This window comes from Podarcis raffonei, chromosome 3, assembly GCF_027172205.1.
Source record: "Podarcis raffonei isolate rPodRaf1 chromosome 3, rPodRaf1.pri, whole genome shotgun sequence".
NCBI lineage: Eukaryota > Metazoa > Chordata > Lepidosauria > Squamata > Lacertidae > Podarcis > Podarcis raffonei.
In genome coordinates, this window is record NC_070604.1 from 56,485,006 (window position 1) to 56,498,666 (window position 13,661).

The window sequence follows — 13,661 nt, forward strand, 5'->3', positions numbered from 1 at the left end:
CTCTTATGCTGTTAGGTATACAGGTTGAGAATATTGCACAAAAACAGCAGTGCCCCGATCACAAAGCAGATAAGCAAAAGTAAATCAGCAGTTGTTTTTAAAATTCCGCCTAACAATTATTCCGAGCAAGTGAACAGATCCGCGAGAGAAAAAGAAATAAAAGAGGTTTTTGTTCTTATTGTTGTTGTTTTTAAATTACAGCTTGAATACTAACAGAGAAACGACCTTTCCATGAGATACTCTCAAAGGCTGCAGAAACCAGCTGAAAAAATGCAGAGGAAGACTTTAAACGTTGGAGAGTGCCCTCTGGTGGCCGACACACACACACAGCTTCTTAAAACAATATTGCTCCCAAAACCCAACCACACCCCAAATAAGCAACAGTAAACGCGGGGGAAGGAGAGTGAGAGCAAAGCCCTTGCCCAAGGCAGTATTATGCTCACCAGGTGCTCTGAAAGGCCTCTCTGCAGTGTTTGAGCTTTGATTCTAGTTTCATACTTTAAAGTCATCCTTTTGATGTCGCAGTTCTCAAGGAATGAAAAAGCATGGGTAATGCAAAGGTATGCCATTTCCATCATCGCCACCACCACGGCCCCAAATTGAGAGAATATTTGCATCTAGCAACATCTGACCAGGTATACTTTTCACTCATACTAAATCACTTTCAAGTACTGTTATTTCAGTGAACAAATAAATGAGGTTATATAGAAACATTTTTTCTTGGCCAGGGGCAGGGGGGACTTTGTAAGATCAAAAGATGTCCTTACCAACAGAGCCTGAAAGCAGGATAACTACCCTTGTAAACTCTGGCCTAGTTCACTGCATACAATTCGTTTTAAAATTATTCATTCATAAAAGTGATAAGCACTCACAGGAGCAAATGCAAAGCCAGTTTACGGAGGGGAGTGCACGGGAAAGGTCAGTGGGAAAACCACTGGAGGGCGAGGCTTTCATTGATAAAATAAATGCAGATGTGTTCCTACACAAGGTTCTGTCAAGGAAGAATAATTATGATTCCAATGAGATCTCTCCCCCCTCCCCCATTCTCAAGTATAACAGAAAGCAATCTGTTCTCAGAATGGATAAAACAGGAAATATCAGTATCTAGCAGATAAAGAGCATATCATTTATTATTAATGAAATTTGTGGTTCAATTGCAACAAATACTGAGCATTTAATACCAAGTTTTCCGTCAATAAATGCATCCCCTATGATATGCAATACTACTTGCTATCACTTGGGAGACCCAACTGATGCTTTATTTATTCAGTAAGAATTCCAGCTTTGCCTTTCAATGTGACCTACTGCGTTCTCTACTCACAGACAACCCATGCACATTAATGGATCTTCTGCTGACGCAGTGCTGCAAGGATCAGACCAGTGTAATATGTGAATTTATTTCTCAATCAAGAAGAGAACAGTCTTTGGTAAGTGCAGTGCAGTCCTACGTCTCTCTGTTCAAAAGCATCCCCTCCCTGCTTAATTCAATGAGACTTACTCATAGGTAAGCGTGTATAGGATTTCAGCCAGAATGGTACAAAACGACAAGGGAAAAAAGACCAAAGCCTAGGGGATAAAAAGAAAGCACAGGCAAATGCTGTCATTCATTAAGTCTCTTGACTAAAGCCTTGACTGTGACTTCACTCTTGAGCTGTTGCACACACACATCCAAGCAACTGGACTAAAGGATACACATGATGCTTAAGAAAACTGTGAAATCTCTTCCTTTGTTTGAAACAGTATAGCAAAATCACAGCTGTATTTCTAACAGCAAAAGCCCTCTGATATAAGGAAAGCTGTTAAGAGCGTGGCTTTCAGTTCCATTCTGGAGTCGTGATTTTGTCTTTTATGGCAAGTACAACTAAGAGAAATAATCTGAAATGATCTAGAACGAGATTGTCTTTTACTAAAGGTCACACCAGTCTTGTCCATCAATGCACTTCTGTTACAAGCACATTGTCCCTGGTTCTCAGCATGAACTCTACATAGCTTTGGATACAGGAGGAATACAGAGACCCTCTTGTGTGGAATGTGCTCTATTGCATTCATTGTGCAGAGAAGGGGAAAATTTTCCGCTTATGTTAGTGCCCTGCAGAGACTGGAGAACTGCTGGTGCTGCCGTCACTGGGCACCAAAACCAGGACACAGATTGTGCACCAAAGCCAGAGTCAGCCACTAAGAAGCCAGCTATTTGTTTCACAACAAAGCACTGCAAGTAAGTAGTAGTTGAGGGCTGGGTAGAGATTAGATCAGAAATCAACACCAACACATACAGTAACTTGAAGACACGCTGCGAAGTTCAGTAACCCCCAAATTCAGGACATTAACCAAGTGTGGGCTGTGAACCTCATTACACTTGGTTTCTGTTACCCTAAAGGTGGAAAAGTACCAAATTATCTCCTAGGCCAGATCCACATTGCAGTCCCTGCATTTGCAAGGCAGGATTGCCTTGGAGATTTTTGCAAATGCAATTGCTGCTCACCATGGAACACGTACGTAACTCGAGTCCATACTACCTGCCACTGGGAAGCACAATAAAAAGGGAGGATCTATGTGGCATTTGAGATGTCTTTTTAAACATTATGTACTGAGGGTTTATAGACTGCTTGATTGTAAAAGCAACAGCAACTTCTAAGTACGTTACCAAAATATATCCCCTGCCATCACTGATTCTCCACCTCCCACTGTGTGTTACATAGCCTGTTTCTTTCCTTATGCTTAATTCTCTTTCCCATGCCATACCCTGGCAGGACGAGCCATTCACTGTGTATCCATCCATTCAAGGCAGTGAATCAAAAGGAGGCAAGGAGCAATACCAGTCTTAAAAAACACCAGCCCTGAACATGGATCAGCCTCTAAGGTTCAAAAAATATCCCAGTCTTATAAACTGGAACACAGAAGAAGCTGGATTTTCAACCAACCAGCCAATCAATATCCAATGCATAGTGTACCTTAGGAAACAAATTCAGCACCTTAAAGCAGCCTTCCCAACCTGGTGCTCTGCAGATGCTTTGAACTACAACTTCCATCTAGCTGATGGAAGCAGTGCAACATACGGTAGCTATGCCAGTCACATTAAATCACCACTGTATTTTAAAGACAGGGAGAAACTCCACTGGTAGGATTCCCAGCCTAAATAAGGACACACTTTCTCTGCACCTTGTGCTATTGGTTACTTATTAGTTTTCCACACTAATAGTGGAAGCACATGCACAATAAATGAGAAGCAAATCACATCTGAGAGGTAACATGATTTATGCAATTGGCATTTAGCTATAGATCCATGGTACTGCTAAGCAATACTTTAATTCCTTCAAATATGGACCAGTTGGCTAGCAGTACATAAGCCACCAATTATGGCTGCGAAAGAACAATTTCAATGGGGCATGGATGGGATCCTAACAGAAGCATCACAGGAAGGAAGGAAGGATTTTCTTAAAGTGGATTGTGCCCAAGTAAGCCATAAGGAAAGTGTTGTGTATCCATATATAGGCATCTTTGGAATAAATGCCATATTAGATCTGCTTCTCGTTAGACATCGGTATGAAATACATAGTAACATATTACATAGATTAAAATATGTGCGCATGGGCTTAGCACACAACTTTTCTCTTTAAAATCCACAGAATGGGAAACTTGCAAAGGATCAGTCCCTTTGCCCATGTGCTTCGAGTAAATACAGTGCAGTGCACATTTTGTACTCGCTATACTACTGATACTTGCAGCAAGGTTAATTTAGATTAGATATACAGCCTTGTTTGCCACTGGATACGGGGGGGGGGGGTAGCAATTCAAATACATGTACAAACCTGTAACTTTAATGGAATTATGCGCTTTATATAATTGTTTCAACAATTACTGCCTATGCTTTCCTTAATGCAAAGAAGAACCCTTTCTTTTAAGGGCATCTGTCCAATACTTACTCAGTTTTTCACACACCCATGTGAAACTACTTGCATTTACTAAATAATTAGATCAAGGCAAAGTAGGAACCTGCTAACTGATACTTTATTGAAGGACAGCAATGAAGATCACAGATTTTAAATAGAGTATGTATGGTGCCAAAGCCCATCTCCTCCATCAATCATTTTAAGCTGTGCAGTTCCTTTGGGCTGGGCAAAGAAATAAAAGCCCTTATTGAACAAATACGTATGTACTCCCCCAATTATTGTGATATAATATAACAATGAAAAAACTAATTTATGTTGAGGGACCTATAGCAGATAATTAAATGAAATTCTCCAGTAAAATACCATGAACCAAACAGCTTTGGGTAATTCTGTATTACTAGATGAACAGAGCTCATTCATAGTCCTTGCACAAAAAGCTGTGATGTGTTACTTACGCCACAAAATGTTATGTAAATTTTGCAGCTGGAAGACAATGAAAGGCGTAGCCCAAAAGCCACATTCTGAAATGGAACCAGTCTGGGATAAATGATTTGAGGTGCTTTATGGCCTAAGCACTGCAATGCAGCAAGCATTAAAAGGAAGATGGAGAAGAGAAAACTATGCAATAGCTCTTTTTAAAGGCATGATTTTTCTTGGGTGGGAGGTATTAATAGGAAGATGACTATAATTACACCTGGTGGAATCAAGCATTTGTGCAGTAAACTGACTGAAAGAGAAATCTAAATAAAAAAACCTATGCTTCATTGTTAGGGGTTATTCCTCCCTCGGTTTAACCAAGTGATATCCAAAATATGCCAACAAAACAGTCAGTGGAATCAGACATCTTGGAGGAAAAGAGGAATTAGTTGTAATGGCACCTGACCTGATGCTTGCCTCAAGGCAATCCTCCATAGTAGTCTACTACCTTCAACACAGTAGTCTACTAACTCCATAGCAGTCTACTAACTTCTGTTTGAGGACAGAAGTCTGGGCGCCCTAAAAGTACCACATTTAAGGATGCCAAGATTTAGAAAACCTGTATGTTCTTTGAAATTACCTTGAATCCTAACTAGGTTTCTGTGAATGGAGAGGATCCTTCCATTCACTGATAGGACTCGGATCTAGTGCATGATTCTGCTGGCAGAAAGGGGCAAGGCATCTTCTCCAGTTCTTCATTCCCATGTCTCATGCTGCTTTGGAGAACTGTCCAAACAAGGTTTTTGGGGCAGAGCGGGGGGGGGGGGGGAGGGCGGGACTACAAAAGGAAGGAGAAAATTACTGAAGGTCACTTCCCTTGTTCTGCTGACAGAAGTATCACATGAGTAGAACTTTGCTCAGAGCAGGCTACCACCAGCAGGAGTAAGCTCAGGATCCTAGCCTTTGTAAAGAGGCCATTTTGTAGGTTCATTTAGGCAAGATTAAAACAGATTTCATTTTCAGCATTTTGCAGTGCCATTTTGAGGAGGAAGCAGAAGTTCTTTTCAAGATTTGAGTTTCCTCTTGCTCTCTTCATCCCAGTCGAAGTCTAGGGTGGAATCATCAAAATCAGCTATTGAGAACAAAGATTTTCCTGTGCCAGTGCTGGCTCTTCCCACTTCAAAGCACTTCCTTGAGTGCCCCACGCTATTGGACGTTTGGGCCTCCAATGGCTCCCTCTGTCGGTCCCTGTCATTACTGGTGACATGCAACAAAACTGGAGACTTTGGCTTTGATTCAGCTGATGGCTTGAAGGCAAAGCTGGCTAATTTTGCCAGTATACTGGAGCACACTTTTTTCGTGTCCGCACCATCTGATATTTCCTCTCTCATTCTTGCCTTTTTTGTGGAGGAAGGGAGTGAATTATCGTTTTGCTCCTCCTCCTCTCTTTGGTTATCACAAGGGCGTTTCTCCATTCTATTATTTCCCACCTTAGTATTGTGTTCCTTGTAGTGTTTCTCAGGACAGCCTTCTCCCCTTGGCTTCCCCACTTTTGACACAGTTTTGGTAGAAGTGTGAGGGCTGCAGACAGTATCAGGCAATTGGGCATGATTTTCATTTTCAGAAGGCCAAGCAAGCTTTGGCTTCTGCTTACGCTGAAACTTAGCTAGTTTAGCAGCCGCAGGTCCCAAATCTTCCAGGATTTCAGGTTTAGTAGAACTTCCTGCTGCACCTTTATTTGTTTGGCCTCTGTTTCGCTTTCTGGTTGAAGTAGCAGACTTCTGTTGCCTTAAAAATGTGCTGTGAGGTGGGGAAGCACCCAGGTCTGTTCTGGGGTGTTGTGGAACAACAGCTGGACCAGGAGAAAATAAAGTTGGAGAACACTCAACCTTAGGATCTGGGGTACTTGCACAAAACGCATTAGCTCCTTCAATGTTTTCCCTGTGCCATTTCTTAGAGGCCCTGTGAGTAATCACTAAATCAGGTGAGGTACAATCCGCTGCATTTGGGCCTTTGTCACTTGCTCCTGAAGGTAAGCTTGTGGGCTTGGTTGCCTTCCCCCCCTCAAGACCAGAGGCAGCCTGTCTGCAAGCATTTCCTAGGGCTATTGTTGTTGGTGTGGTTTGCTTGGCTTCACTTAAGTCATTTCTTTCTTTAGAGCAGGGTTTGTTGTGTGGGGATTTCAAAGACGTTCTTGCAGTTGGAGACATTCTTGCAACTGGAGACTCATAAATGGTCTTCTCAGCTTCAGTGCTGCTGTCCGTCATACTGTCAAACCAGCTCAAGCTACTGTCCTTGCTGCATTCACTGGGTTTGCCCCATTCCTTTGTTACTCTGTTATCATTAGATGTCTGGCTGCTTAAGAATATTGGATGCTTATCAGGTTGCAATTGAATTTCATTTCCTTCTTGGACTGAATGTTGCGGACGAGACATCTGCTCCGGTTTCTCAAGTGTGCGATTGTTTGAGGATGCCTCTTCGGACTGCGGAAACTGAGACGAATTTTCATTCTGCAATCTGCAAAACAAAAATAAAATATATTTTACAAAAATAAACTACATTTTCCCCTTCCCTAATCCTATGAAATGCAGGATCTGCTCCATCTATGTTTGGGTTTACAGCCCTAATTATTTATTTTGATTTTGGTAAGCATATAAGTAAATGAAAGGAACTGTCTCAATTACAGAGTTATTATTAGGCACCATGCGTCTTCACTTTGATACCCTGGACAGTAAATTTATTAGTAGCCATCCTATGCTACTGCCTATTGCAATAGCACATGTGTTGCCTGAACCCACTGTGATTTACCAGGGCTTTTTTTTGCCTCCCATATAAATGTTTATTACCTGTCAAGTCTTTGGAATTCTTCACGCAGAATGTCCTGGAGTTCCAGCTTCTCGAGGATCAGTTTACACTGCATTCGATACTGCTCCAGTGGATTTTCAGGAAATGATGTGTGCAGTGCATTGACACCTCCAAGGAGTGCACCTCCCTATAGGAAAGAAGAAGAGAGAAATACAATGCAAATGAACTTTAATTAGATATGTCTGTGTGTAAACTTATATGCCGTTAAAAGGGTTATATGACACAGCACACAGATCGGAAGGTTTTCTAGCACTGAATAAAACTGCTATCAAACTAACCCTGTATCTTTAGCTTATGAAAACAGGCATTTGCACCCTTCTTCAGTGCAGCATGTGTGGGCACAACGACACACACGGGGACCTTCCATTCTGCCTGCACAAGGCTCTCCTTCTTCCCTGATGCCTTGCTCACCATCATGGTTTCAGTAGTGGTGGTGGTAGGGCAGTAGAAGCAGAAGGCATTTTATTTACAGGCTCAAATGTACAAAACTGAGGGCTAATGTTAGGAATTGTTGAAGATTAGTTCTGAGGTGTGGAAATGTGGTCTCCTTGTTGCGTTGTGAAGGTTGCTTCCGATCACATGTACCACAAAGAACTGTTTCAGCTGCCAGTCTCTACATGGAAACTCACCTGCATTGAAGACTCCATCACTGAAACCACGGTTACTGCATCTTCCACAGTCACAGTATCTCTAAACATCAATCGAGCATGTGCTAAAAACAAACAACAACAACAAATGTTGCTGAAACTGATGAGCAGATGATTAGGTTAAATTTATTAAATGCATATGCCACCTATTTAGAAAGCTCTAGATAGAAAGCGATAATGGAATTACACTAGCAACAGTTTTTGATTTAAATCTTTAAAAAGTACTGTTGCACACCACCCCAACCTCTGAGCAGTGTGAGATTCCAGGGGTTCCAGGCGCTTACTTACACCCACCAACTGAAGCACTACTTACCCATATTAGGGCTCCTGGTGGTGGGTGTAGTATTTAAAAGCCTCTCAATCCATGTTACAACTCACACATTTGCAAGCCAGAGTGGCCATAGCCTAGCTACAGCATACAAAGCTGGGGCATGGAAACCCTATATATGCAGGTGCTGCTGCACTGGATAAAAGCCTTTTAGAGGTTCACCATACTGAGTGCCAACAGAAACAACCATTTGTTGTAGCCTCTTAGGAGTTTAGTCCAATCAGTTGTATGACCTGGTTCCAGCACTGCCACGAACGTTTCCCAATTCATTTTGTGTGATGTAAGCGCTAGAAAAGGAAGAGGAAACCCAAGCTCTCACCTTCAGCTAATCGTATCAAACTCTCTAATAAGCGGATGGTGGTTCGTGCAGCGTTCCTGCAATCACTCTGCCTCTGCATCTGATAATAGCGGACAAGAATCAAGTTGCTTTCATCAGTCAATACCGGCTGCAGGTTCTTTATAAGGCAGAAATATGTTTTCATTTTTTCCATAGTCCACAGCTTTTCAGACACACTTGGGCAAGCTGCGTGAGAAGAGTTTGCAGAAAGAACCGCATTAACAAAATAAGACACAGAGTAGAAATCAATAGACTTCATAATGACTACGCTGTCGTTGGCTCCAACCCTCTGGTGCACTTATTCTGCATGAGCACAAATGGATATATAGTCTAGGTAGTGTAGAGATTCAGATATATTCTCTATAACTGATTGCAAAAGCCACTGCTACCTTTGTTTTCCAGTATGAATGAGGAAATTATGCGATCCCATTCTTCATTTCTTGTATCCAGCAATACCAGGACAAGGTCGAACCTGCTAAGGAGAGGGCTGCCAAGGGCAATGTTCACAGAGACAGATTCATTAGGGTCATACTGCCCCTTTGGATTGGTCGCTGCCAAGATAGTGGTCCTTGTGTTCAGCTTGCACACTAAACTGAAGAGAAACATGATCGATATTGACACAGAACTATGTTATACCACCACCACCACCACCACCACCACCACCACCACCCTACTGCCCAAAGGAACACTTTCGGGTACTTTCCATTTTGAACCTTCCCTTCAGAAATTTCACACAGGCTGATCGGATAGGAGAAAAGATGAGGTGACAAACTAGCTAGAAAGGTTTGCGGAACCTAATGCAAATAAAGTGTGGTTTTGGATGAATGTGATGAACTGCAAATATAGGTAACAGGTAAGATCAGCAGCCAGCAAGGAATCCTGTCTGGACTGGAGGCCACATCTATTAAATTGGCAGTAGAGTTGCTAATCAGCCAGCATTGGATCAGTAAACTTGTTTCGTCAGGTAGCTAAAACTAAAGTCTGAAAAGCCAATTTTAAAAACCTGAATACTCCAGATTTTGCTCATAACCCATCCAGCTCCATCCTCCCTCTTCTGCAATCTACCAGGTCTCACTACGTAGCATCACCGGGGTGGGGAGGGGAAAGATTTTTTTAGATCAAAAGTTGACAATCTTAACACTGGGGGGGGGGGGAATTGTATGCTCTCTCCTATGCGGGCAAATGCGAACTCTCTTACACTGTTGTCTCTGCCATTTGCACACACACACACGCCTGTTTGATGCACAGACATGTCTTGTGTTCTTCCACTTGCAGGCACACTCATAAATACACAGATGTTTGCAAATATACACAATCTCACTATACAAACTACCATGATCATAAGAAGGGTGTCTATAACAACATTTAGTATGGTGCAATTCCCCCCCCCATCCCTTAATTCATTTGACCTTGACCCGAGGTTTGTTTTCAGAGCTACAGAAGGGTGTTTTGTCCAAGTAAGCATAACTCTCTCAGTGCAGACATTTAGACAGCTGTTCTAAATCTGACTTCGAAGTGATCTATTTCCAGTTGGTGCCATCTTCGCTCTTACCTCATTGTACTGAGAGGGAGCAAGTACAGCACCAAGAATCTTAGCTTTCATATTTGTAGTACATAACATGGGAAAAGTATTTTGACTCTTAGCCAGTAACAACAGAGATTCAAAAAAGAAATCAAGAGTTGACCCCCACTCTGTAATGCCTTAAGGATGTCTAAATATGGAAGTGAAAGGTTGCAGCCCCAGAACACATACTTGGAATGGAGGAAAGGACTAAAATTCCATCTGCAGCACAAAACAACTGTTTCATTGCTCTCCTGACTAAAAATGGTTTTCCTTTTTTAAAAAAAACAACACTGAAAATAGTTCCCAATAGTGGTCATTTTAAAGTTGTGTATATGTCTGGTCTAGTACGGTACAATAAGATGTAAACATAGGGTCAACGAACATAATTCCCTCCCATTTTTGTGGCTTGTAAAAGCTGAACAAGTACCCTTAGCTCTTGCACCTTATTAATGTTTACTCAGAAGCCAAGCCCCACTATGTTCAGTGGGGCATGCTCCCTAGTAAGGTAAAAGGTAAAGGATCCTTGGATGAATAAGTCCAGTCAAAGGCGACTATGGGGCTGCGGCGCTCATCAATTGTAGGGATAAGTTTCACCTCTTCACTGCAGGAAGTTGGGAAGGTGGTGGGACAAAAAGGGAATGAACAGCCAGTCAACAGAAGCTGTGTTTTTCCCTACCTGGTAGAGGTCTGAAAATTGATGGAAGTACTTAGCACTGACTGCAATGGCTAATACCTTGTCATATAGTGAGAACAGCTAAAATTTTGAGATTTGCTGGGATGGAATTTTATACTCCTTAGCTTTCTGGTTTCATGTATATTCCTGGGCATACGCCAGTTAGGCTGGAAGCAGATTAAAAAATAAATAAATTCCCTAGAGAGTTTAAAAGAAGGTCCATTGCTCATTCTGCTTTCCCTTCTGGAAAATGGACTGCAGGTTTCTGGCTTCTTTGAAAACCTACAAAGTTTGTTTGAGCAGACCCTCATGCAACAACAATACAAGAGTGGGGAAATAAATTAGCATCCATGGCCCTTTTTTTAAAAAAAAAATACTTACCCAGCCTTGGCCACGCTGATGGTCTGTTGTTCCATTGCCTCGTGAATGCTGGTTCTGTCGTGTTCCTTGATGCTGTTAAACTCATCAATACAGCAAAGTCCCCCATCAGCCAGCACGAGGGCTCCAGCCTCCAAGTTCCACTCTCCAGAGTCTTTCACAGCAGTCACTGTTAAACCTTTGGAACAGAAAAGTGTTGTTTGAGCAACCCTGGCTCAATCTCATTTGAACAAGGCTTAACAAGGGTCAGCCTAAAAAAAGTAAAGGTGACAGTAGTACAATTTCCGGTGAAGACAGACCTGGTGCAGCTAGTGCCTTTTGTTACCATGAAAGTAAAGGTAAAGGTACCCCTGCCCATCAGGGCCAGTCGTGACCGACTCTAGGGTTGCGCGCTCATCTCGCTCAAGAGGCCGGGAGCCGGCGCTGTCCGAAGACACTTCCAGGTAACGTGGCCAGCGTGACTAAGCTGCATGTGGCGAGCCAGCACCAGCGCCGCACACGGAAACGCCATTTACCTTCCCGCTAGAAAGCGGTCCCTATTTATCTACTTGCACTTAGGGGTGCTTTCGAACTGCTAGGTAGGCAGGAGCTGGGACCGAACGACGGGAGCTCACCCCGCTGCGGGGATTTGAACCGCCAACCTTTCGATCGGCAGGTCCTAGGCTCTGTGGTTTAACCCACAGCGCCACCCGCATCCCCTGTTACCATGAAACTTCCTCAGAATTCCCTATGGAAGTTTAGTGTTTGTTTGTTTGTTTAAAAAATCATTTTAATTAACAAGGCAAAACAACAACTTACTTACCCGAGTACATGCAGATTTAAAAATAAAATAAAATTAAGAGGTGGGCAGCCTGCTTGGAGCATGTGTGAGGGGGGAAACTGGAGAAACTAGTGTTATGAATTTTTGGGGGGGGGTATGTATTGGTATGTGTAGGCTGTATGCCTGAGCCTCCTAATTTCTGGATCCAGCACAGACTCAATTCCTGGAGGAACCAGGCTAGCTTCCTGATGAGGTAAGTATGGGTCATTAAGGTAACAAAGGAAGTGGCTCTGTACCAGATGAATAAGGGGTGACCCCCCCCTTCAACTCACTGGTAGTTAGAAAGACAAAGGGCAGAGTTGAGAGTTATGTCAACTAGCAAGTAGAAGCAAGGCTGCAAGCTGGGCAGCTGGGAGACAGAACCATGCCTGATTTCTGTTGGAATACAAGGCTGTGGCTATGAGAGGAGCAAGACCATTGGGGGGGGGGTGTTAATGCTGTGAACCTCTACATGTAGGCTCAGGTTGAATATATGTGTAAGTAAACCATATAACATAGAGACACCACATTCTCCACTGTCTCTCATTCCAAAAGAAACACAAGCCCTGAATAAGTGTGTGGAACCCCCGTAATCTCGCATTGCTCAGAGACTGGGGTGGTGTGCAATACCTGTCATTCAAAATGCAAACCAAGGATGGAAGCCAGACTTAGTCCCTTGGCTAAGGGACCTCCTGCAAGTTCTCTCTTTACATTACACCTGCCTGCACCCTAAATCTGATATGTTATCATTCATGATACTATATAGTATAAATAGACTAATGAAAAATCAATTCACATTCATTTGTCAAAGGAAACTTGAAATTCAGTTGCATTTACGAAAGATAGCACAGCAGCAGTGCATCCTTATCTCTGCTGCTCTGGTGGTTTCTTTTTTGAGTATGTTGCTGTCTGCTGAGCTACGCAAAGGGTGAGTAAGTTCTGGAGCAATGACTGTTGTACTTATCAACAGCTGTGGAGTGACCTTGTGCAAGTAAACACCTGGGACGCTGAACCAGGGTAGTAAGTTAAAGAGGTGCAATTGCACCATTAAAGCTTTTTATGACTCACATGTGTGCAGCAAGAAATCAAACCTGGGACTTCCTCCTCACACTGCAATTTAAAAAAGAGTTGGCCTGTGAGTGACAATGCCTTATAAGTCACATGTCCATAAGCCACACAATGGCATGATTTAAATGTTGTAGTGCAAGAGAACAACCACTAGGTGGTTCCTGTAATTGTCATCCCTAGTTTGTCCCTCTGGGGGTTCCATAGAGGCTTTCTGTGCGAGCCAACAAGCAACCACAAGAAAACGCCACCTATCACTAGAAAATAAAGACTGCTCCTCTTACCAACTGCCTGAATCCTATCTTTCCACAACACTACAAAAACATAGCATATGTTTAAAACACCCAGTGAAAAGGTAATTAGCAGTAACAATAACCTGAGCAACAGAAAAAAGACAAAGGGATAATCAAGGCAATCTGAAAGACCTCCAGAAGAGAGCTACCATGGTCTGGCATCTGAAAGTTAACAAGAAAACAAAGGCAAACTAGGAAGTCCCACAGTTTTGATGCCCTTGCAGAAAAGGCCCTGGCTCATGTTGCAACCTACTGTGTTTTGGAAGGGGAGAACACACAAAAGCAGGGGCTCTGGAGGTGTCCACAATACGGCATTAATGCATATGTGGACTGCTGTTTCCATGTGCATGTTTGTGTGTGTACAATTTTATGCCTCTATCCTGATGTTTCCCATCCAAAATCCGA

The 13,661-nt window shown here is 42.7% G+C and overlaps 1 protein-coding gene across 6 annotated transcripts in view; it reads right to left on the bottom strand.

Moving 5' to 3' along the window:
* Positions 1-5,133: 5,133 nt before the first annotated feature.
* MCM9 (minichromosome maintenance 9 homologous recombination repair factor) overlaps positions 5,134-13,661 on the bottom strand; it is a 29,222-nt gene continuing 20,694 nt past the window's right edge. For 5 of the 6 annotated variants that reach the window (XM_053381771.1, XM_053381772.1, XM_053381775.1 and 2 more), the window contains exons 8-13: positions 11,103-11,277; positions 8,874-9,076; positions 8,467-8,670; positions 7,802-7,884; positions 7,154-7,299; positions 5,134-6,824 (exon numbers count right to left, since the gene is read on the bottom strand). In XM_053381771.1, coding sequence (XP_053237746.1) covers positions 5,372-6,824; positions 7,154-7,299; positions 7,802-7,884; positions 8,467-8,670; positions 8,874-9,076; positions 11,103-11,277 — 2,264 coding nt within the window. In that variant the 3' untranslated portion in view covers positions 5,134-5,371. The remainder of the gene's footprint in view (positions 6,825-7,153; positions 7,300-7,801; positions 7,885-8,466; positions 8,671-8,873; positions 9,077-11,102; positions 11,278-13,661) is intronic. The other variant, XR_008329516.1, reaches the window with a different exon arrangement.